This window comes from Oratosquilla oratoria, chromosome 12 (genome assembly GCF_046742065.1).
Source record: "Oratosquilla oratoria isolate Oo_2021 chromosome 12, ASM4674206v1, whole genome shotgun sequence".
Taxonomy (NCBI): Eukaryota; Metazoa; Arthropoda; class Malacostraca; order Stomatopoda; family Squillidae; genus Oratosquilla; species Oratosquilla oratoria.
In genome coordinates, this window is record NC_134788.1 from 23,085,276 (window position 1) to 23,112,226 (window position 26,951).

Here is a 26,951-nt window from a genome sequence, read left to right on the forward strand (position 1 = left end):
GTCCTCCGGCACTCTACCCTCTCTCCAGCAAACATTAAATAACCTCACCAGCCAGTCCACCATCACTGTACCTCCTTTCTTTAGACATTCTGCATGGCATCCATCCAGACCAGGTGCTTTACCTGCTTTCATCATTTTAACAACTGCCTTCACTTCATCCTTCCTTATTTCTCCTCCATTTTCCTCACTCATCACTCTCATTTTCTTAGCATCTCCCACTGCAGCTATCTTTCCCTCCCTATCCTCCTTCACATTTAGCAACTCCCTAAAATATTCTGCCCATCTTCCCCTTACTGCCTTCTCTTCCATTATCATCTCTCCATCTGCACCATTTACCTTTTCTTTACTTGATTCGCCTCCTCTTCCTCTCTTAATTTTTTTCCAAAACATCTTTTTATTACTTTCAAAATTTTCTGTCATACTCTCACCCCACTTCACATCTGCTCTCCTCTTTGCGTCCTTTACCTTTTGCTTTACTTCTCTTTTCTTTTCTTTGTACCTCTCATATGACTCCCTCGTCCTATTTTGTAACCAATCTGTGAAAGTTCACTTCATCTCTTCTACAACCTTCTTTATTTCCTCATCCCACCATTCACTACCCTTCCTTCTATTTCCTCCTGTCCTTCTTGTTCCACACACCATCTTTGCACACTTCGTGACTCCCTCCTTGAACCATCCCCATTCCTCCTCCACACCTAGCTCTACTCTATCCTTCACTCCCTCCCACTCCTCCTTCAGCTTCTTCTTGTACTCCTTCTCCTTTTCATTCAAAGAGTTCACTCTAAGCACCTCCCTACCTTTTGTCCCTTTCCTCTTTCTCCATCTATTCTCCACTCTGAACTTACCTCCTACCATATATTTAAATGTCTGAATGTGTATAATTTTGGTATTCACTGTATATAATTATGTATCTGTACTGTAATTGCTTGTTACGTGTGTCTTCCCCCTTCTCCTGCTCTTCGATCCCCTTCCTACTGTTCGTCTGGAAGACCAGACTAGTTCTATTCGGCTCCTTCTCTTTACTCCCGTCCTCGCCAGCCCTATATATAAGGCGCCCAAAAAACTAATGTTATTTCTGTAATCAGCATTCGAAACTATATACGACACACACACACAGCTCTCTTCCGGGAGTGAAAGTTGTCGATCACGAGTCCAACACGTGATCCAAAGACCAAGGTGACCAAAGTGAATCACACACACACACATCTGTCCAGGGTTGAAATAATTTCAGTATCGCTGCGCTCCGAGTCGTTACTCCAACTCTCGTGGGCGGGGAGTCGGGAGGGGGTGCGTGTAAGGTCACAGCATTACCCATAGATCAGTCATACGAGCTCTGAGCTCTCTTCCGAGAGGGAAATAGATGTCGATCACGAGCCCAGTACGTGATCCAAAGACCAAGGTGAATACTCAAGGATATATTAGATTTCATTGTCAGCATGTTTTTTTTTTTATATTTTCTCAATTATTTCTTCATACAAATTAGTTCATATTTTTATATAGAAACAAAAGCATATTGGCATTTTCATCACTTAAGCATATATATATATATATATTATATATATATATGCATATATATACATATGCATATATATACATATATATATATGCATATATATAAATATATATATATATGTATATATATATATATATATATATATATGGGTCTTCGTTTGGCGACACGCGGAATTTTTCGATGAAACTTTCACAATTAATATAGTTCCGTATGCTGATCACAGAAATAACATTAATTCTATTGAGAAATTAACAAAAGTGCCGAAAAATCGGTTTTAATTGTAAAAAAAAAAAAATACCGAGACCTTAGCGGTACATACTTGCTTAATGGTAAAAGTTTAACCGATAAAATTAGCGGGACACCGGGCCCGTCAGTACCGTCACTCAGTACCACCAAGCCGAGACGTGCTTACCGCTCTCTGAGTGTTATGGTATAGCTTATCGGTTAACGGAGCCTTAACAGTAGCAGAATTTTTTGCCGGTAAGCTACCGTTAAGGTTGTTACCGATAAAACCGGTAACTTTACCGGTAGCTGCCCACCACTAGCAACCATGCTCCTTTAGGCAACATATACTTAACCCATTCAACTCCGATGACAAGATGTCTTGTCATTTGGTCAAATAAAACAAAAAATCATAAAACACCAAAATGTTTGATGAAACACCAGAAAAATATGACGTCAGTCCTCGCTTCGCTGCGAGCGAAGCGAGGATTGACGTCATATTTTTCTGGTGTTTGATCAAACATTTTGGTGTTTTATGATTTTTTGTTTTATTTGACCAAATGACAAGACATCTTGTCATCGGAGTTGAATGGGTTAAGCCATCCTGGTCTACGTTGAACTGTACATAAACTAGCACGGATATTTCCAACATATTTGCACATATGTTGATTAATAATGTTAACTATTTTGTTTAGAAACTATAGCTTTGCTGTGTATATATTCTCTATATATAAGTATTTTCATTAAATTGTGCAATGCCACTTAAAAATAATTTTTACTATACTTTGTGAACATTTAATCATTTATATATCTTTATATAATGACGAAAATAAATGATCTACATGTTTATATGTTCCGTTTAACAACTCTTAACCTTACGTATTTGCTACTTTCAAACATTTTAGGCATACACGTTTGAGGTACATTAATCGTTGACGCACGATCTTTTAAGCCACGTCCACACGGTCGAGCACTGCCCGCCGGGCACGAGGGCTTTGCTCGACAACGGGCAATTTCATCGGGCAAACCATCAAACTGTCCGTTCCCGGCACCATTTGCGGGCAGTGGATGGATGGAGGGATGACATCGCTGCCAAACGTACGAGGTGAGGTGCGAGCAAAGTTAGCAAACCCGCTCAGTACAGACCGCCAATTAATCGCTCGCTCAATCGCCCAATGGCAAAAGCCCTCTTTTATACACTACTATCTTTTTATTTCCTTAAGCCACGTCCACACGGTCGAGCAGTGTCCGTCGGGCACGAAGGCTTTGCCCTTGTACGAGCAGTTTCAGCGGGCAAACCATCAAACTGTCCGCTCCCGGCGCCAATAGAGGGCAGTGGATGGAGGTCTTCCGTCACTGCCAAACGCACGAGGTAAGGTGTAGGCAGATCCACTGACTACCACGTTATTAGTACACCATGTCCACACCGAGTGCTAGTGCATATTGGTCACGACAAGACACTATAACTTCGATTGATATATATAAATCACATGAATGTCTGTGGAATGTAAGGTGTTTTGATTACAGAAATAGAGACAAACGTGCTGCTGGTGTAATGCTTTGCCTCATATTTGTCTCTTGCCTCTGAATATAGCTCTCCACTTTCGATACAAGAATATAAAAACGTAATTGCGGAACAAAGTTTCATTTTCCTCCTGCAGTTCACGTAGGATTGTCACAGAGCTACCCATTCTTTCACGTCTCTGCAACCACTCCCGGCACCAGACACGTCTCTGTGGTCTCTTGCTTTTTCTTTTTAATGCAGGCACCAATTATGATAGAATATAGTGCTATCTTCTTTCGAAGTATGGCGCGCACCTTGGTGATCGTACCGTAACGAACCACTCGCTCACAACAACTGCTGGCGTCCGACTGCCCTCCAACCACCACAGACTCGGACACCTTACGCGGGCATAGTCTGCAGACTTTGCCCTGCCAGACAGGCACAGCTCGACCGTGTGGACGTGCCTTAACATGAGTCTAGGTGTACCATCATCTCTTCACTCGTCTTTGAGCATTGCTGCATACGACTGAAAGAGGATTTGATTTTTGGATATTTGAAAATGTCGCAACCGAAGTCGTCTGTACTCGCTCTCAACGGTCAGGCGGGCGGCGGCGCTGTGGAAGCCCAATGTGGCAACTCCCAAAGGCGTGCTGTTGACCTTCTTGTTCCTTCGGTTTCTTGTTCCTCTTTTGTTGTTGTTGTTGTTGACTCTTGTTCTTGTCTGTTATTGAGGTTACCCTTCTTGTTGCTGGTGTTGCTCCTAGTTAAATAGTCTTGATTCAAGATTTACCAAACATTTTCCCCATGTCCGTTCCCGATGGCCAAGTGGTACAATTCGCAAACGCTACTCCAGAGGCCCCAATTCGATTCCCACACAGGGGATGAAATAATTTCAGCATAGCTGCGCTGCGAGCCGGTACTCCAACTCTCGTGGGCAAGAAGTTGCTATAAAGTCACAGCATTATCCTTACATCGGACATGTATGAGAGCCGAACTCTCATTCGGTCTGTCGATCACGAGTCCAAGACGTGACCCAGCATACAAACAAAATAACCTTTTTTGGTGATCATGGTACTGTGGACCAAATCTAAATATATATTCAATCCAGCTCTAGTTTTCCCGATAATGTGGTTATTGTATCTCGCATGGGCATGTTTTTCGTATAAACCCATTATTAATATATTTTTGAACGTATTAATCTATTTTCGAAAAAAGTATAATAATTTTGCAAGTATATTAAACGTGTGTGCATGCGTAAATGTATGTATGTAATACCTGATTTTCATAGATCAGGTTTGGTTCAAGTACAGGCTTGTAGTAATAGTGAAACTTGCATGCAGTGATGTAACCAGTACTATATACTGCTCGTCTGGGCAACATCAGTTTTTTGCCAATAATCTGTTCTAATTTCTGAGTTACTAAGGGGGAAAAAATTATCAGACTTGAAAAAAAAAAAAAAAATCATGAAGTATGGCAATGTCAAATTCCATCATTGGTTTGTCTATTGGCTGTTGCATTATGAATTTTGTTTTTTGCGAATGCCAGGATAAAATTGCTCATTTTTTGCTAATGGAGTTGGTATACTAAAATACTCCATTTTTTTTTAGAATTGATTTGTATACGCGGAATCTAGATTCCATAATAAAGTATGCGAATGTTCATTGCAGGAAAGCGATATGACGTCACATCGCTTTGTCAGGAATGTCATGATTTTTATTTTCTTTATGTTTATGAAAACATAGGCGTGGGGGCACGTAAACGGTTTGAGATTTGTTAGAACGATTGTAGAAATGAACAAGTTTCTTTAGTACAAATATCCAACACCATTTGGAATTTCCATTACGATTATATTGCCATAACTGCACTCTCATCGCACCAACGGGGGCAATCAAAGAAAACGAATTTTTATTAAGGGAAAGCTTTATTTTAACTAACAAATCCCCGATGACGAATTCGGTGTTTATAAAAACCAATCCTAGAGGTACGCGCATGCATATATACACTCAATATTAATCTATATATTAATATATATGTGTATATGTATATATATACATGTATATATACATCTTTTTTTATTTGTTTGTTTGTTTTTTGCATGAATTCTTGGTGCGATGGGGGGAACATGATAGGTGAAGAGTATTTAGACGTGCGTTTAGTGTATGAAGCTTACGGGGGACATATTAGGTGTGCATAGATACGTCATTTTTGTGTATTTGTATAGATACATGGACAAGAGAAAATGTATATAGAGAGAAAGTTAGCGTGCTTCAACAAGTACATGCATATGTATGCCAATATGCACTCGTGTACGTAAGCGCGCGCGCGCACACACACACACACACACACACACACACACATGTGTGTGTGTGTGTATGTATTTATATATGTATGTGTGTATGTATTTATATATGTATGTGTGTATGTATTTATATATGTATGTGTGTATGTATTTATATATGTATGTATGTGTGTATGTATTTATATATGTGTGTATGTATTTATATATGTATGAGAACCGAACTCTCATTCGGGAGGATAATATCTGTCGATCACGAGTCCAATACGTGTGTATGTGTTTATATATGTGTGTATGTGTTTATATATGTATGTGTGTATGTGTTTATATATGTATGTGTGTATGTATTTATATATGTTTGTGTGTATGTGCGTGGGCGCATGTGTGTGCACGTGAGTGTGTATTCATACATGTATATGTGTACACAAAATCATATTCATGTACATGTACGTTATTCACACATATCAATGGGCATATTCCTAGATATATGTATGTATACCGAGAGCGACATGACGTCATTCTGCTTGAAAAATTACTTTGCTTGGGTTTGTGTTAATCTATTTAGTTTTCATTTTGTAATTTATTCAGATATATTTATTTTATATAAAAACGTGAAATATAATTTCATAAAGTGATAAACACGAGATATATTAGATTTTTGTACGTCTAGAGCGACATGACGTCATAACGAGCGAAAGGTTACTTTGCGTGGGTTTGTGTTAATCTATTTACCTTTAATTTTGTAGTTTGTTCAAATATATTTCTTTTATATAAAAAACAAATATAATTTCATAAAGTAATAAACACAATATATAACAGTTTATTAGATTTTAGTACTGCAAGAGCGATATTACGTCATAACGAGCGAAAGGTTACTTTGCGTGGGTTTGTGTTAATCTATATAGTTTTCATTTTGTAGTTAATTCGAATATATTTATTTTATGTAAAAAACGTGAAACATAATTTCATAAAGTGATAAACACAAAATATACTAGTTTATAAGATTTTTGTACTGCGAGAGCGACATGACGTCATAACGAGGGAAAGGTTACTTTGCGTGGGATTGTGTTAATCTATTTAGTTTTCATTTTGTAGTTTATTCATATATATCTCTTTTATATAAAAATGTTATATACAATTTCATAAAGTGATAAACACGAAATATAACAATTCATAAGATTTTTGTACTGCGAGAGCGACAAGATGTCACAACAAGCGAAAGGTTACTTTGCGTGGGTTTGTGTTAATCTATTAAGTTTTCATTTTGTAATCTATTCCTATATTTTTTCATATAGAAAAAAACGTGAAATATCATTTCATAAAGTGATAAACACGCAATACAACATTTTATAACAATTTAGTACTGCGAGAGCGACATGACGTCATAATGATCGAAAGGTTACTTTGCATGGGTTTGTGTTAATCTATTTAGTTTTCTTTTTGTAGTTTATTCGATTATATTTCTTTTATGTAAATAACATGAAATATAATTTCATAAAGAGATAAACACGAAATATAACAGCTAATAAGATTTTTGTACTGCGACAGCGACATGACGTCATAACGAGCGAAAGGTTACTTTGCGTGGGTTTGTGTTAATCAATTTAGTTTTCATTTTGTAATATATTCATATATATTTCCTTTATATAAAAACGTGAAATACAATTTCATAAAGTGATAAACACGAAATATAACAATGTATAGGATTTTTGTACTGCGAGAGCGACATTACGTCATAACGAGCAAAAGGTTAGTTTGAGTGGGTTTGTGTTAATCTATTTAGTTTTCATTTTGAAAGTTATTCATATACATATTTCTTTTATATAAAAAACGTTAATATAATTTCATAAAGTGATAAACATGACATATAACAGTTTCTGAAATTTTTGTACTGCGACAGCGATATGATGTCATAACGAGTGTAAGGTTACTTTGCGTGAGTTTGTGTTAATCTATTTAGTTTTCATTTTGTAATATATTCAAATATATATCTTTTATATAAAAGCGTGAAATATAATTTCATAAAGTGATAAACACGAAATATCAGTTTATAAGATTTTTGTACTGCGAGAGCGACATGACGTCATAACGAGCGAAAGGTTACTTTGCTAGGGTTTGTGTCAATCTATTTATTTTCATTTTGTAATTTATTCATAAATATTTTTTATATAAAAACGTGAAATAAAATTTCAGTGATAAACACGAAATATAACAATTCATAAGATTTTTGTACTGCGAGTGCGAGATGACGTCATAACGTGCGAAGGGTTACTTTGCGTGTGTTTGTGTTAATATATTTAGTTTTCTTTTTATGGTTTATTCAAATATATTTCTTTTATGTAAAAAACGTGAAATTTAGTTTCATAAAGTGATTGATACGAAATATAACAGTTGATAAGATTTTTGTACTGTGAGTGACATGACGTCATAAAGAGCGAAAGGTTACTTTGCATGGGTTTGTGTTAATTTATTTAGTTTTCATTTTGTAGTTTATTCGAATGTATTTCTTTTATGTAAAAACGTGAAATATAATATCGTAACGTGATAAACACAATATATATCAGTTTATAAGATTTTTGTGCTGCGAGAGCGACATGACGTCATCAAGCGCGAAAGGTTACTTTGCTAGGGTTTGTGTTAATCTATTTAGTTTTCGTTTTGTAATCTATTCAAAATATTTCCTTTATATAAAAAACTCCGTGAAATATAATTTCATAAAGTGATAAACACGAAATATAACGGTTTATAAGATTTTTGTACTGCGAGAGCGACATGATGTCATAACGTGCGAAAGGTTACTTTACGTGAGTTTGTGTTAATCTATTTAGTTTTGATTTTATAATTTATTCAAATATAGATCTTTTATAAGAAAAAATGGAAATATAATTTCATAAAGTGATAAATACGAAATATAACAGTTTATGAGGTTTTTGTACTGCGAGAGCGACATGACGTCATACGGTGCACGACACAATGTCGAAAGACAGAACGTCGAAACGACAGAATGCCGAAACGACAGAATGTCGACTGCGACAAAAAGTCGAAATTTCAGATATCGACGTGATTGTGTACATAAAATCACTGAGAAATGCAAGCCTGTGTTCACGCTCAACAGCAATAACTGAAATATCCACCAAAAACTTGGTGCTATCCCTAATTAACTTTCTTGACTGTCCATAAAGTGAATATTCTAATTTCAAAATCAATTCTTGAACTACATTCATTCGAATACAATGGCAGAATTCTTCGTTGCTAAAAAGGAGGACAAAAAATTCATACGAAGGTTTTCTTTACACCAAAAACAAATGTGTTAAGGAAAAAATATACTGGCGCTGCGAGGACCATGCATGTTCAGGAAAAGCGGTAACTATTGATGATATGATAGTAACCACTAAAGCTCACAATATACATGGACTAAATCCTGTTGGGTGTGTGTGTGCGTGTAAGGTCACAGTATTACACATAGATCGGTCATGCGAGCTCTGAGCTCTCATCCGGGAGGTTAATAACTGTAAATCACGAGTCCAACACGTGATCTAAGACCATGGTGAATCACACACACACACACATACATACATACATACACGCACGTGCACACACACACACGTACACACACATACACGTACACACACACGCACAGACATACACGCAAGAGCACACACGCACACATAGACACACACACACACATAGACACACACACACACACAGACACACACACACTCACACATAGGCACACACACACACACAGCACACGGCTCGGTGGCGGATTGGTAAAGCACTGGCCTCAGAAGCCAGAGAACCGGGGTTCGATTCCCCGGCTGGGCGGAGATAAGTTGGGTTTGTCTCCTTTCACGTGTAACCCCTGTTCACCTAGCAGTGAGTAGGTACGGGACGTTAGTCAAGGAGTTGTGACCTTGCTGTCCCGGTGTGTGGTGTGTGAGTGGTCTCAGACCTACCCAGAGATCGGCAAATAATGAGCTCTGAGCTCACTGCCGAAGGGTGGTGTCTGGCTGTCTCGACAGAGAGTGCAGCAGATCCGAGGTGAATACACACACACACACACACATTCAGGCTATCATCAATCTTATATTCAACTGAGAAGAGGTATGTTTAATTGGTTTTGATTGTGGCATTGCACTTTGGATTGAAAACCTACGATATTATTCAGCTGAGGGGATTTTTTTTTTCTTAAGCCATTTAGCTCCGATGACAATGTTCTTGTCATTTGGTCAAATAAAACAAAAAATCATAAAACACCAAAATGTTTGATCAAACAGCACCAGAAAAATATGACGTCAGTCCTCCTCGCTTCGCTCGCGAGCGAAGCGAGGACCGACGTCATATTTTTCTAGGTCTGTGCAGACCACAAATCTCCTCTACATAGACACATTCAGACTTGTCTGCGCATACATGGTTTGTGCAGACAAGTCTGAGTAAAAGTCTGAGCGTGTGTAGGGCCCTTTACATCTTCGGTTTCACGCGGGGAGTTGGAACCGCCAACAGCACCATGGCCCTGCTGAGCAGGATGAATAACCGCCTCACCGTGGTTGTTTTCCTCGATTTGGAGAAGGCGGCATTCGAATTGGCAAACCCTCATGCCATCCTGACCAATTGGTGGAGAAAGGTGTTGAGGGCAGACTCCTTGCCTAGATCCAGGACTATTTACAGCATCGGCAGGCAAGAGCCAGGTTCCAGGAAGAGCTAATACAGGGGTTGGAACTACTGGTCACACTAGTGGGTTACATATTTTGGGAATGCTTACAGCATAATTAGGAATAGGTTCCCCTTTATCATTCAACACCTATAATTTGTATACACTACCTTGTACGAGTACGTCCTTACCAGAGGTATGAGCACCAAAACTACTATAAGGGACTTTAGTTCTAGAAACCCAATCGGGTTTACATTTTTCTACACAGTTATGATATATGTTCAATCACAACCACTGTCAAAGAGTAATTTGGCGTGGAAAATATCTCCTTTCTTATTCAAGATCTTCACCTTTGCAGTTAGTAATACAGTTTTACTACTATAATGGCCTGGCAACATAGCAACTGTAGGGGAACCATTTGAATTATCATTTACTACATTCACTTGAGGGGCTACATTTAACTTCACACCACACGTTGTTACGTTATGATTACCTTGATATTTGTCATATTTGACCTTACATTTCCTAGAAAAATGTCACAGATTTAAACATCTGAAACAAATACTTAATTCTTTCATTTGTTCTATTTTCAGTTGACCATCTAATGCCAAAAACTTGTGACACTTTTCAGACTTATGATTAATCTTATTACAAAAGACACAACTAACACTATCAGTTGTTGATGTGGAATGTAAAGCAGAGGCTATATATAGACCTGACTTTCCCTTGCTAAAAATTCACTTTTCTCCATATTCCTCGCAATAGGTTTGGCAACAGAACTGCTGGTATGGTTCTTGTACATTTCACTTCTCTCTAGAACTTCTATTTCCTCTTTCAACCACTTTAATAACCACTCAAGGTCTCTTTCATGGCCAACACAGTCTCTTGACCAATTTAGTCGTATGTCAGTTGGGAGTCTGGAAATAATTATGGGAGTCAAGAGAACTTCACACTGCTTGCCTGTTATCTTCAGAGTTCCCCGGCTTCTAGTATGTTTTACGGAGTATCCACAACTGAACAATGTAGTTCCTACCTTGTTCGACTCGTACCTGCAGAGAAAGAAGAGCCTGGACATGTGCACGAGTGATATGCTCAGTCTTTCTAAAACGTTCCTTTAGAAGATCAACAACTGCCTTGTAGCTGGCACTGGTGCACCTGTGGCACTCCTTGCACCACATTTTGAGCAGGACCCTCTTTCTAATAGTCAACTTGGTAATTACCGGCAAATCTGTGTCATCTGTGTGTGATGAAAATTTGTCCCAGAAACTCTGCCACTGGGTAATTTCACCATTAAATTTTGGTCATTCTAACTTGGGAAGTTTTGCATGAACTGAAGACGTGTTGATACTTGCCAATTCGGTGGAATCCTTATCTGGTACTGCCATTCCCTGTAGTTGGCCAGCATATCGTCTTGTTGTTGTCCTAGCCCTCTGCCTTGCTGCATCTGCCTGATCAAATTAATCTTCTAATAGGTTAGGATCGATTTCTAATTCTACCTGACTTTGAATTTCTTCTAGCTTAGACAACCTTTTATCAAACTCCTGTAATGCTTCTACTTGTTCACTAGAGGTAGCAAGTGGATCTCTTACTAGTAAATGTCCATCTATTTAGAAACCCTAGTCAACCACCCTTCTGCGACTTTCTTAGCCTTCTGAAGTTGTTCGATCTTATCTATTTCAGTGGATGACACTTGCTAAAATGTTCTGAGAAATGTCTTACCAGATACTAATTCCCGGGTCTGGGCACCATGTGCTCTACTTATGAGCAGTTCTTTTGATAAACTCTTTTTTTTTCCAGTGGTGGCAATTAAACTCATCTTGCCTTTCCTTTTTGAATTTGTCGATTTTCTTAATAGCAACAATAGTCTTATAAAAGTTTTCCAACATTCATGTACTTGACAAATTGAATTTTCCTTGAATATGACAAATAATGAATAAAGTTCTTATATCTTAATATATTAATAATTCACTAAGGATAAAATAATAAATGTAGTAAATGTACGACATTACAACTGAAATAGTTTAGGAACATCTTCATTCCCGCTTCTAAGCCAAAGACTATATAGGAAAGACGGGAAAGCTCACGGAGAGCCGCATCGTCCACATACATTTTACTGTGCGGCTCTCTCACTAGATGGCGTGTACGCCAATCACCAGATTTAACTGCATCGTCTGTTTGTTTACAATTAAGCGGAACATTCAATCATGGAGTGTGGGCGGAACTATCACCCATGTGTGGTGTGCAAAAAGAAAAAAATGCCTTTCCCCATCTAATACTTCAAGTTTTTCCTAAAGATAGAGAAAGGTAAGAGATTCAACATACACAATACATGGAAACTTTAACAGAAAATGGAGGAATAAAATAGAACATAGTATGATAGTTAAAATCTTCTTTATCTTTATGTCAGACTCAGTGCAGTGTCACTTAGCTTGGAAATGAAAATTATAGATGAATACCTTACAAATATCTAGAAATATGAATTGATCATGTCAAATTCATACCATATCTTTATGGCAGTCCCAGGCAGGCACAGCAACTTTGATATAGTTATGTCATGTTCTTAGCTTCTGCTTATGTGGTAAAGTTATAAACTTTTACCTTAATTTTGAATAAATGGCCAAATACACAGCAAAAAAAAAAAAAAGTTGAATCGCATGTATGTTTCTTTTTTTTTTTTTTTTGTAGGTTGTGACTGCTTCTTTGGTAGTTTTAAAATTTAACGGTTTTTGTTGAATGATTTCTCTGTGTTATGCTTGTTCTTTTACGGTCTCACTAAACGTCGACCAACGCCGACCAAACCCAAATAATGACGGCTTTTGCTCAAATACATAATTTTATATACAAATTAGCATGTGGTTGCATTATTTTGACCAATTTTCTTTTTAAATGTGTGATTTTCATGCAATTTGATCAAAGAGAAGTTACGTTTTTATCGTCTGCAAAATTACCTAAGTCGACCAACGCCGACCAAACCCAAACAGTGACGGCTTTTGCTCAAATGCATAATTTTATATAAAAATTAGCATATGGTTACATTATTTGACCTATTTTCTTTAAAATGTGTGATTTTCATGCAATTTGATCAAAGAAAATTTACGCATTTATCCTCTGCAAAATTACCAACCACAGCTACGAATGCCGTCCGACTCACTAATAGCCGACCAACGCCGAACAAGGACGGTTTATACACAAATGCACGATTTTGTATAAAAAAAAAAAAAACCTAGCATATGGTTGCATTATTTGACTTATTTTCTTTAAAATGTGTGATTTCCATGTCATTTGATCAAAGAAATTACGTTTTTATCCTCTGCAAAATTATTTTATGTATGATTGCAAATCTTGTTTGTTTGATTTTGTGACTTATTTCTTGCATGTTCATCCTTTTATTTTTGTCTATGTTTTTTACAATACAGTACCTGTCTTGCTACATATGTATATATTTTTGTTTGTTTGCTTTTGGGGTTTTCCTTTGTTCTGTTAACATTTTTTGCTTTATTTTTGCTTAATATGCATGTTATGTCTGCTTCTTTGTTTATTTTTGTTTCATATTATTGTTTTTGATTACTGATTTTCCAATGTTTTGTTTGGTATTTAATATCTGATTGCATGTTTTGGTTGCCTGATGTATGGTTCATTTTTGAAGTTGAATAATGTTATTTCTTTTAGTTTGTTTGGTATATGTTCTTTACAAGACAGTATTGCTTTGTTGCAAATAAAAGAATCTCATGTATACCAAACTTTTACTATCCTTGTTTGTATAATTTGTGTACAGATACTTGAATAAGTATACAAAGTTCTAACATAAGCACAAGCACAAACAAGAAAAACATGATATTACAGAAATAATAAGATAGATATAACTAAAATAACCTTTTAAATTTTAACTGTTTACTCAATTTCAAATATTTAGTAATGAATGATGCATTGTGCAGAAGTATTTTACCAACTTTTGATTTTATAAATATGACCATGTGTGTAAAGCATATATTAAATAGTCTTGTTTGCTTGCAAAAGTCATAAAATTACTACTCATTATTTTATAAAGAGAAAGTAAAACTTTTTCGAGATGTTGATTATTTTAGCGAAAGGATCAGTTTTAAAATTTCCATAAACACTATATATAATACAAGTTAAGTATGATTTGAAAGCCGCGCTACGCCACTTCCGATTTATAGTTTGCGGCTCTGTCGATAGATGGCGCGCATTCACGCTGGATGGATGACGTTTTCTTATTAGTAAAAGATAGAAGCTTTCCCATCTTTCCTATATAGTCTTTGTTTCTAAACTAACAAAACCTGCAATGTCTTCAGAGCCCAAATAAAGGGTTTAACTAAAATAAACTTAGGCAACCTTGTCCATATAATCTTTGACACCCTGAAACTACGGCAGAGAATGAAAATATAGGAAGAAAAGATATGCAATTTGTGTAATAATGAGACACTTCACGATTTACTGAAAGAAGAGAAAAGTAAAATAAAATAGTTTAAAGGAAACATTAATGACGATGATCATGTTGCAGTAAAATGTATATTCCAAAAAGTAAACATAGAAGATAAAAAGAAAAATATGTACATTATGGAAACCGGACAAAATTGAACGAAGTTAACGAAATACTGAGTAAAGGCATACATACAAACATATACCAATGCTTTTTCCCCCTTACAAGGGAGGTAGCCAAAGAGAAATGGGCATAAAATCATCCCCATCCATTCCATCCCTAAACACTACACTCCCCTCCATGTCAGTAAAATAAATTGAACCAAATTGAAGCGCGTGCTGCGTATTATAGATTGAAGTAAATAGGACATCGTATACAAAACTTGAACCCGGTAAGCCATTTCTAAAAGTGGCCTCGCAGTTGCAAGATTATTTGAAATTCCTTTGGCATTTGTGAAACGCTGAGAGTTCACGAAGATTGTAACCAAAAGGGGCTACACAGGTAAATATAAAATTCATTTCAAGACGTTCGCCAGCCACCTACAGCTTACAAGGTTGCATTGATGGCTGGAAGTTGGAGGCGGTTATGTTTGTAGGTGTTTCGGTGCTGGATACGTTGGAAAGAATGCTGTCAGTCAGTAATGAAATAAAATCAGATATTACTGCGTTGAGAGAAACACAGTGTTTGAAAACTTGTGGAGTAGGATGGCTGCACCGGGGGGGGGGGAAGTTAAACTTTCTTTGGGTTTGGGATATTTTTAAGTCTATTGGCGTTACTATTAATTAGTGGTATTTACATATGGGGTTTAGAAAACTCAGAATGATAACTACTAGCTAATGATATATATAAGAACTGAAGGTGTGCGACAGGCAAATATCTAATACACCAGGTTCAACTGTCTCAATTTGTTTTAATTTTCACCAACATAACTATTAATTTACATTATTTATATGTGGTGTTTGAAATGCTCAGAATACTAAGGGCTTGAAGTGGATAGAGGTAAGAATTGCAGTTATGAACCCTAGCCTAACCTAACTCATGGGAAATTTAAAGGTGTTCGCTCATCTTAATTTAAAAAATAATTGCTACCAATATTACTGTTTATGGTACTTGTGTGAATGGGATTCAAAATACTCAGAATTTCAGCTGTGAGACTGACAAGCATCTTACTGTTTACCATTGATGAAGTTTTAGGCTCCAGTCCACAGTCCACTGGCTATGCTATGCTCTGCTGAGCCATCATAGATATAGTATCAACACTGATAATTATCATTAATGCACATATCAATAAAATCATTTGCTTTCTTGAATAAGTAGGCCCTCAGTGCTTTCTTAAAGGTTATCAAGGTTGTCTTGGTATTATTTTACTTGTGCACACCTATGTGATATAGCATTAGAAAATTAAATATTGATTTTGTAAATCATAAGACATGAGCATAGTATGTGATTTTCTTGGCAGAAATAGATAACAAAAAATTGCTTAAAGCAAATCTACTAATGAATGAAGGCACTAGGATATGGTCCAGATGCTGTGCTGTTGTCTGTCCAGTCACTGTCAATTAGACAATGGTTTTCATGTTGTGGACCAGGTGTTCTCCAACCCCAGGTGATGTTAATATGTGCTGTTGATAATAGGACTTCCTTAGACTTTATGAGAGAACACAGGTATCTGCCTTCATCAGTAAATTGCCCAAGGTACAACAATAATCACAGGCCATCAGTATCTGTGATGAAGACCTGGATGATCTATAGAATTTGAGGCTCTGAATTACTAAATATAGGATAGGTTACATAGGTAGGTTAGAATAGACGAATTTAGCATGCTTTCGTTTCTTTGACCTTGGCATTTATCAAAACACAAGTGGGGTATCATTGAACCCCGCAACTTCATTAGTAAATAGGTTTTAGCAACTTTTTGTTATTGGTTTCCTCCAAGAAAATTGCCAATTACATTGATGTATTATAATTTACAAAATAATTTCCTATTGCATAGGTGTGCACAACTAAAACTTTGCCCAATTCTTGACATTTCCAGGTAATTAATTATATAATCATGGAGTAATCTTTTCAAATGCTCTAAAACCTTTTTCCAAGTTAACTCTGGGCTCAAAGAGCCTGGCTTCTCAGCATTGTGTCTCAGAACCAAAGGGGTATCAAGATGTAAGTCCTGCAGTAAATTCCTTATATACCTAGGTTTACCAAATCACACTGGTTGATGAGTCAGGACACAAATTTTGTAAATCACGCATGCCTTGCTTGGCAGCCAATGCAAGTCAATGAGTACATACATATACCAAGGCTTTTTCCCCCTTACAAGGGAAGTAGCCAAAAAGAAAAAGGCATAAATTCATTCCCACCCATTCCATCCCTGAATACACTCCACCCTCCCTCTTATCTTGGCACCTCCTGGATGACGGGTCATTCCTGCACCTTGTCCCCTGCCCTGGGTCACAAGCAGTGTCGCAAGACACAGCACATCCACAGCAAGGCCGCTTCATTAAATCGGTGACCCCCCTCTCCGTCCCCCCATGCATAAAAGGAGAAGACAGGGAGAAAGCCCTTTGGGCTGTGTCAACTTTTGCTCACACATACTACCTCACCCCCTATCCCCCTGCCCATTCCACCTCATGTATCACATCAGCCATATACAACCATTCACCCCTGTCTTTTGTCCTCTCCCATCCCTCCTCAATAGACATTCCCCTCTTCCCCAAAGCCCCCTTCACCCCATCCATCCACCTCATCCTAGGACGTCCCCTCATGTTCACTCCCTCCACATCTGCCTTCCATACCTCTTTTACTAGTCTTTCTTCACTCATTCTTTCCACGTGTCCAAACCATCCTAATACTCTTTCATCAACCCTGTCTCCCAACTCCCTTTCGACCCCTGTTCTCCTCCTCACCTCCTCATTTCTCACTCTTATCTAGCCTAGTAACCCCCATCATACTTCCAGACACCTCATCTCAAACACTTTCAACCTCCTTCTCTCTTCCTCTCTTATGTTCCATGTTTCTGCCCCATACAGTGCTGTTGGCACAATCACTCCTTCATACAGTCTCCTCTTAGCATCCATTCCCAAATGTCTATTCCTTATTACACTTTTTAATCCACCAAGGCATTTACTCACTTCTCTCAATCTACATTCTACCTCCACCTTCACTCCACCTTTTCCTGCCACATTTGCACCCAAGTATCTAAAACTATCCACTTCCTCCAGTCGCCGTCCCTTAATGCTCACTTCCATTCTACTGCCACCTTCACCCCTTGTACATCTCATCACCTTACTTTTACCCACATTTATCTTTAGCTTTCTTCTATCACACTCTCTCCCAAACTCTGTCACGAACTTCCTCAATCCCGCCTCCGATCCTGCCACAAGCGCAGTGTCGTCCGCAAACAACAGCTGGCTCCCCTCCCACTTTTCTCCATTTTTTTTAACCATCTCTAATCCCTGACCCACTACCCTTGCATTTACCTCTTGCACTACCCCATCCATGCATAAGTAGTGCAGGGCGACATAATGCATCCTTGACGAAATCCCACCTTTACCTCGAACCACTCACTCTCTCCATTTCTAATCCTGACACAAGCTCTACTACCCTCATAAAAACTCTTGACAGCTCCTAGAAGCTTTCCTCCTATACCATAAATCAGCAAAACCTCCCACAGTGCCTTTCAGTTAACCCTATCGTAAGCCTTTTCCAGATCCATAAAAGCCCAAAAAAACATCCTTCCCCTTTCCTATAGCTTTCTCACATATCTGTCTTGCCACAAAAATCTGATCTACACAACCTCTACCCGTCCTAAATCCACACTGTTCCTCACCAATTACTACCTCTCTTCCTCTCCTAATCCTCCCAATCAAGATCCTCCCATAAGCCTTCCCAACTACACTTAACAAGCTAATCCCTCTGAAACTACTACATTCACACTTGTCCCCTTTTCCCTTGTAAAGTGGAACTATACAGGCACTCCTCCAGTCCTCCGGCACTCTATCCTCTCTCCAGCAAACATTAAATAACCTCACCAGCCAGTCCACCATCACTGTACCTCCTTTTTTTAGACATTCTGCATGGCATCCATCCAGACCAGGTGCCTTACCTGCTTTCATCATCTTAACTGCCTTCACTTCATCCTTCCTTATTTCTCCTCTATTTTCCTCTCTCATCACGGTCATTTTCTTAGCATTTCCCACTGCAGCTATCTTTCCCTCCCTATCCTCCTTCACAAGTCAATGAGTACTGGTGTTATTCTTTCATGGAGAAGCAGGTCTTGTGAATCTAGCAGCTCTGATCATAACTAGTTGTACCAGTTGTACCTTCTTCAATAGATAATTAGGAAGTCCATAATAAAGCAAATTACAATAGTCCAATTTGCTAATGACATGATTGTGAACAAGCATTTTCATTGCATTTCCATCCAAATATTTCTTGAGAAATTGAATATTCTGTAGATGATATCCTGTTGTTCTTACCACTTGATTGATTTGATCCTTGAAAGATAGATTATAGTCCATGATCACACCTAAGTCTTTGACTGCTTTTTCTACAGTCATTAAGGTTTCTTTAATCTGAAGAGTAGAGATGTCTAACTTTTTAAGATTCTGTTTTATCTTCGTTTAACTATAGTTGCTTGGAGTTCATCCATTTTCCCATATCTTTCATTATCATACGTATTCTAACTTTAGTATTCACTACTTTATCCAGTGTCCAATAAAACTGTGCATCATTGGCATATGGTTTAAAGTCAACTCCATGTTTACTAAGTATACGCAAGAGTACACTTGTGTACACACAGAAGAGAATAGGGGCCAGTATGCAATAGGATCTGTTTTCAAGATGATTCCTGAAATATTTCAATGCATCACCTTCAATTCTATTGTGCTTACAGTCTATCTTAACTTCAGTGTTCACTACTTCATCCAGTGTCAAATAAAACTGTATCATCTGCATATAGTTTAAAGTCAACTCCATGTTCACTAAGTATATGCGAGAGTTCACCTGTGTACACACAGAAGAGAATAAGGCCCAGTACACCCCCCTGAGGGACTCCTCTTTGTAAAGGTCTAGTGTCAGAAAATAATGTTCCTATTTGTACACAATAAGATCTGTTTTCTAGATAACTCCTGAAATATTTAAGTGCATCACCTTCAATTCCATTGTTCCTACAGTGTTGAAGTAATATGTTCTGCACTACAGTAGTAAATGCAGCACTCAAGTCAAGTAAAATCAGAACACTACACTTGCCATCACATGTGTGTACAAACAAATTGTTTACAACAGAGCAAAGAGTATTCATTATTGAATAAAGACATCTATAGGCCGACTGATTTGGTAATGCATTCACTATCTGGAGAAGTTCCATTAACTGATCAAGAACTACTTTTTCTAGAAACTTTGACAGGAATGTCATAATAGGTACTGGTGTAAAAGAACTTAAACACTGGGAATCTAGTTTACCCTTAACAATAGGTTTCACAATTGCCCTTTTTCACTCTCAGGAAAAATATTCTTATTGGTGTTTGTATTAACACTATCAGTCAATCTTTAATAGATCACAAAAATTGTCACATCTCGTGATATCACTCATTGGTAATGAGTTATTAGAACATTATGTGAATTTCACTCTTTGTGTGATATGTATTACTATGTTCACATGTACTTGATGGAAACGCGATAACTTGATTTCAGGGATTGTACACTCCACATCAGGCATCACTGACATTAGAATTTCTAATAAGATCTTCAGTTTTCTTTTCAAAGAAATCAAGAAAATACTTGCTAATTCAGCATCAGTAAATCCATCAGGCAGCCTCATAACCTTTTTATTTTCAGTCAAACTATCCAGCATGGTATACAGTTTGATAATGTTTAATCCTGTCTCTAACAACTTATTTCTATAGTTTCCCTTTTTCTTTTCATCACCAGACTGTTTTCTATGTTCTTTGCAACTTCATATGCTTTTTTTTTCCTGAGTATTTCAACATTAAACCAAGGTGCATAGTCCATTACTATTATTTCCTTCTTAACTAAAAGGCACATAGTATACTCTTCTCTTGTAATCTTGTTATATAACAGGTTACATATTGTCCTGATTCCACTAAACCGTGTTCACTTATCTTACTTTTTTCTTCAGAAATTCTCCATGTGACTGAATTCACTAAGAGTTTTGTTTGAAAATTCCTCTTAAGTTGAAACACATCCTTTTTTTAGATACCAGCTCTTTCAAATGTAATTTCAAAAGTTACAAGTTTATGCACAGGGAATATAGAGCATACTTCATCAACACAATCTTCTGAACGAGATCATAATTACAGTCTTTAAAAATAAGATCTGATACATGACCACCTTCAGAAGTCACCTCATTCACTTTGTTGTTAAGATTAAATGAGTATTTTATCTCCATAATAGCTGTGACTGAAGAATTTTTAACATCTTCAAACCAAATGTTAAAGTCTCTACAGATAAACACATTAGCACTTACCATATCAACAGATTCAAAATACAAGAAAAACTCAATAAACATATTAACTTTTGAATGCAGAGCCCAATATATTACAATAAACATACTTTTCCTACTAGCAATTTCACAGTAAACCTCTATGAACTCAAAAATTTCCCATTTTACTGTCTTTTTCTTCATTCTTGAATGATTGATAGAGAAAAATTCCAGCTCCACCTCATTAATTCTCTCTAATTACATGTAAGAATGTACGAGTCACTGGTGTCATCTCATGAATCTTTGCTTTCTTAATAGATACCAAAAATTACTAGGATTCATTATAGAGATCATACAGGTAAAAATGAAAGTGGTGAACAAAAATTATTTTGGTGTAGTGCCCTAAGAATATCTAAGCATTATATTTATGCCCCAGAGAAAGCAAGCAGGATGCTGGGAATAGTGGCTCAAATTACTTACTTCCAAAGTCCAGCTGTTATCAACAAGTTGTATAATGCTGGTCCACCTAAACAGGTACATTATTTTTGGTATGGATTACAAAGACTTTTGGATGGGAGAAAGAGCAGTGACAAACCTCAAAACGTGCACCATATATGAGAAACAAAACAAACACATGCCACTGTAAAAAAAAAAATCCATAAAAGAGAGAGAATGTGTAGGTTAGTTATGGTTAGAATAGGGGAAGAATGTGCTTGTTTTATAGCTTATTGTAAAAATTTTGTCATTGTTTCTTTTGTAAATTACTGGCTTTGCACAACTTCTCTTACTCAAAATGCTTATTTCCCAGTGTGTTCCCCAGACTGTGGTTGTGGGTGGGGGTTCGTTCAAACAAGTGATTTCTGATTGAAACAGAACATACAATTCGATCAAATCTACATTAAAAATGCGAATATTAGGATTTATACCCCTAAATGGAATGTAACTTTGGATTATATATATGTTGTTTTTTCACTCAGATTTCCTCCAGCCACATGAAGCTCATATAGACCAGTAAAATGATCTTTTCTGAAGTCGGGTAACACATATGTGTATCTTTTTCATGCGTGGTTAGAGTCTGTGGATCCTACAGGTATTGTTTTCACCACCTCCACCAGTTGACATATTTTGGCAACTGGCGACCAGTCGACTGAGTACATTCCCATGCCATTTGTATCCATTTACATGCTGCACTAAGCAATTGTTTTTACTAAAGAATTGCACACCCGCGCGATATATAAATACAAGATTATATATTAAATTGGTAAATTATACTACACAAACGTAATGTTTTGTTTTTCGTGGTGGAAATTAATTTAAAAAAAATGCTAAAGCAAATACACTACCGAACGGTGTGACGAGAGCTTCGAAACATTGTGTCATCTGTCCAGTTCCGTCAGTGTCAATTTGACGATGGCATAACCTCGTAAGAGGTTAAGTTAGACCAATTTATACTTTAATTTCTTCGACCTCGGCATCTATCAAAAACATGGCATCTTGTCACGGCTTCGTTCGGTAGTGTATCACTTTAAGCAAGTTATTTGTGATTCCCGCCAAGAAAAACGTATGTTGATGTATTCTTGTATACAAAATCTATATTTAATTTTCTATTACTATATCATATAGGTTTGCACTTCTTTTAAATTTATCAGTGATTGTCTTGACTGACATTCAATGTCAGTGAAATTTGTATCTATCATCAGGGAGTCACAATCAGAAAAGGCATCTTCCAATTTGTTTGGATAGCATGAGCCATTAAAGGGCCTGCGGACACAGTCACAAAGCAAAACAGCTGCCAGGAGATCCTTCTATCCATAATACGTTCTGGTATTGTGTTGCAGGATGAAATCCGTGCAGTGCCCAGCCACCAAGAACTCAATCTATTTAGCCGTTTTAGACGCCAAAAGAGTAAAACTATTAGCAGAGGCCGTGTGATACATGTTCGTTGAGCACTTGCTGGACCAGGGATTCCAAAGGGGTTGATGCAAGTATCCATGGGGTCGATAAATATCCAACCTACCATTTTGGAGGAGATTGCTTGCAACCACCATCTGCCTCTCCACACACATTTCCAATAATTTCTCTCCACTTTTGATTCTTCCTGGAATACCATATATTCCAACTGCAAAATCAATTTATCAATTCGCGCTCTCAAGTCACACAACACAACAACCAAACAATTGTAAGACAGGAGCGTCACTGAAAGGCTGGCACCGCCCGGTAATTGAACCCCGGGACTTCCCACTGTCCGGGCCAATTACACCACTGTCCCCTCTAGTCACCACTGACACAGCAATTAGTTACAATGCTTCCCACGCAAATTGACAAATCATACCACAATTCTTTCATGCCCTGATGTTAGGATTGTTATTGAAATGTGGGTTAATGCAGATGTTGCGCACGCCTGTAGTATAACGATCTGAGAAGTTTAGTTTGCGTGTCTGCCATTTTTTGTCTGTAACGAAATTCCTCCAACAATGTGGGACCAGTTGTTGCTAAAATTGGAACTTACATTGGCAGTTTTACTTATAGCTTATCATATTTATTTCAAATGACAATAAACAGACTTTGCTCTTTCTGCTAGGAGTGTAAGAGAGCATTTGGTAAGAGGGTGTTAGTAGTGTCAAATGACAACATACATATTCTTCTGTTTATTTTTCAGTATTCCATGCAACATGTGGATTTATCACGGTGTGTTTATGCGCATTTTGATGTTAAGATAATTTAGTTTTTAATTCCAATTTATATTCAATACATTTCTTATTATCTACAAAGGATTACAGACATTTAAAAACTTTACTCTTTATTTTCAGGGGCAGGATTTAACAATCCAGATTTCACTAGAAAGTCGACCTTAAATTCTATACACCCGCTATTGACACCTTAGAAAAGGTATCGCAGTGTGGCTCACGTGATGCAGATATATCCCACAAGAGTATTCTCAAAAGGTATATAATGAACCATAAAAGAGAGAAACCTTTTCATTTTGTCCTTTGCGACGCAGCTTTCAAAACAAAGTCAGAGCTACGAAGTCACGTGATGAACCACACAGGAGAGAAACCTTTCCAGTGTGGCCTTTGCGACGCAGCTTTTACAAGAAAGTCAGATCTTGGACGTCACGTGATGACCCACACAGGAGAGAAGCCTTTCCAGTGTGACATTTGCGACGCAGCTTTTACAAGAAAGTCAGATCTTCGACGTCACGTGATGATCCATACAGGAGAGAAGCCTTTCCAGTGTGACATTTGCGATGCAGCTTTCACAAGTAAGTCAAATCTTCAATGTCACGTGATGACCCACACAGGAGAGAAACCTTTCCAGTGTGACCTTTGTGACGCAACTTTCATAACTAAGTCAAAACTTCGATGTCACGTGATGACCCACACAGGACAGAAGCCTTTCAAGTGTGACATTTGCGATGCAGCTTTCACAAGTAAGTCAAATCTTCAATGTCACGTGATGACCCACACAGGAGAGAAACCTTTCCAGTGTGACATTTGCGATGCAGCTTTCGCAAGGAAGGAAAAACTTCGATGTCACGTGATGACCCACACAGGACAGAAGCCTTTCAAGTGTGACCTATGCGACGCAGCTTTCACTGCGGAACCTTTCGTCAAACGTCACCAGATGGTCCACACAGGAGAGAAGCCTTTCCTGTGTGACATTTGCGATGCAGCTTTCACAAGTAAGTCAAATCTTCGATGTCACGTGATGACCCACACAGGAGAGAAACCTTTCCAGTGTGACCTTTGTGATGCAGCTTTCACAAGTAAGTCAACTCTTCAACGTCACGTGATGACCCACACAGGAGAGAAGCCTTTCAAGTGTGACCTTTGTGACGCAGCTTTCACAAGGAAGTCAACTCTTCGATGTCACGTAATGACCCACACAGGAGAGAAGCCTTTCCAGTGTGACCTTTGCACCGCAGTTTTCATTGCGAGAAGTGACCTCAATTATCACCAGATGACCCACACAGGAGAGAAGCCTTTCCAGTGTGACCTTTGCACCGCAGCTTTCACAAAGAAGTCAAAACTTCGACGTCACATGATGACCCACACAGGAGAGAAGCCTTTCCAGTGTGATATTTGCGGAGCAGCTTTCATAACAAAATCACGTGTTCGAACGCACGTAATGACCCACACAGGAGAAAAACCTTTCAAGTGTGATCTTTGCGACGCAGCTTTCTCAAGGAAGTCAAAACTTCGATGTCACGTGATGACCCACACAGGAGAGTAGCCTTTCCAGTGTGACCTTTGCGACGCAACTTTTAAGAGAACGATTGGTCTCAAATACCACGTGATGACCCACACAGGAGAGAAGCCTCTCTAGTATGCCCTTTGCGACACAACTTTCAAATGTGACCTTTGTGACGTAGCTTTGGCAATGTAGTCAAATATTCGAAAGCGTGTCATGGCCCACGCATGGGAGGGAAGCCTTTCAATAGCCCAACTTGTACTATACATCTGTCATGGCAAAGCCTCATCTAAAAGCTCGCAAGAGGGCGAGGCCCTGTGTGACCCCTGTGGTGATGAAGCTTTCTTACACAAGATCACTTGGGAGATCCACCCAGGGGTAAAGGGCCCTACACACGCTCAGACTTTTACTCAGACTTGTCTGCACAAAGCATGTATGCGCAGACAAGTCTGAATGTGTGTATGTAGAGGAGATTTGTGGTCTGCACAGACCTAGAAAAATATGACGTTAGTCGCGAGCGAAGCGAGGACTGACGTCATATTTTTCTAGGTCTGTGCAGACCACAAATCTCCACTACATACACACATTCAGACTTGTCTGCGCATACATGCTTTGTGCAGACAAGTCTGAGTAAAAGTCTGAGCGTGTGTAGGGCCCTTAACATTGCAACTCTCTCAATAAAGAATATTGACAGACATGTAAAGATCTGTACATGATAAAAAAAAGACCTATACAGGAGAGAAGCCTTTCCGAAGCGTATTCTCAATTAACCTGTATAAGATTGTTTTCTTCATATTTTCTTTCAAATTTGATTAACTGTTACATGTTATCTACATGAAAGAAGTGTATTCTCAATAAATGTGTTAACCTGTATAAGATTTTTTCATTTTTTCTTTCAAATTTGATTAACTGTTTCATGTTATCTATATGGAGGAAGTATACAGTTACTTAAAACCCGATACATACCGTTTGTTATCTTCAATTGTAATTGTTATTTCGAATTATATGTTCTTTTCATAATCTGCACTTCATGTATATTGAATCTTTGCTAAATGAAATATTATTGTTAATATTATTATTGTTATTAACTTGATTTATTTGTCTTTTATTTATTGTATTTTTTCCGTATCCCTAGTTATGGACCAAAAGTCTCCTGTCGGCATGCTCCTTCTTTGTAATCCTTTGCAGTGGGTTTATGTCCTGGGCCCAAACGTCCGCACAAGTGGCGGTTGGCGAGTGTTGGATTAAAAGACTTACAGTAGGTGTACCGCCTTGGTGGTGTGTGGTCAGTGTGCTTCTCACAGTGTTGAGTAGATGTACATACCACGTTCCACCCGGGTGCCCTCGGCGGAACGACTGGGCCGTGAACCAAGTCGTTTCGTTTTGAAGGGTCAGGATGGCGTGATGGTACGATCTTCGTCTTGTAAGACGCAAGCCGCTCAGGCGAGGGTTCGAATACCAGCAGATGAGTTTATTTCCAAAATGTCAATTGACACACACTTGTCGGAAGACTAGCCTGCACAAAGGATTTGATGAAATACAGTACAGTAGTCCCTCAAATAACGCGGATTTAATCATACGCGGATTTTATTTCAAGACCATCTCAAATGTTGAGAATTGTTTTAAAATTCGCGCCGAGTTGGGCACGCATACGCACACATCGCAAACATTTGTGGTGACTGCTTTCTATTTTA

General features: G+C 37.9%; 1 protein-coding gene and 1 long non-coding RNA gene across 4 annotated transcripts in view; one reads left to right on the forward strand and one right to left on the reverse strand.

The window, feature by feature from the left end:
• Nucleotides 1-26,951, reverse strand: part of LOC143031098 (uncharacterized) — a 53,308-nt gene that overhangs the window by 18,044 nt on the left and 8,313 nt on the right. The window lies entirely within an intron of this gene.
• On the forward strand, nucleotides 14,911-25,721 carry LOC143031095 (uncharacterized). Of its 3 annotated transcripts, none has more exons than XM_076194525.1 (2): nucleotides 14,911-15,018; nucleotides 23,877-25,721. In XM_076194525.1, exon 2 carries the CDS (start codon nucleotides 24,019-24,021, stop codon nucleotides 25,297-25,299), a length of 1,281 nt encoding a protein of 426 aa, XP_076050640.1. In that variant the 5' UTR covers nucleotides 14,911-15,018; nucleotides 23,877-24,018; the 3' UTR covers nucleotides 25,300-25,721. The 3 variants fall into 3 exon arrangements, with proteins under 3 accessions (XP_076050640.1, XP_076050639.1, XP_076050641.1); XM_076194524.1 differs by having other exon boundaries at nucleotides 14,929-15,128; XM_076194526.1 differs by lacking the exon at nucleotides 14,911-15,018 and adding an exon at nucleotides 15,160-15,256.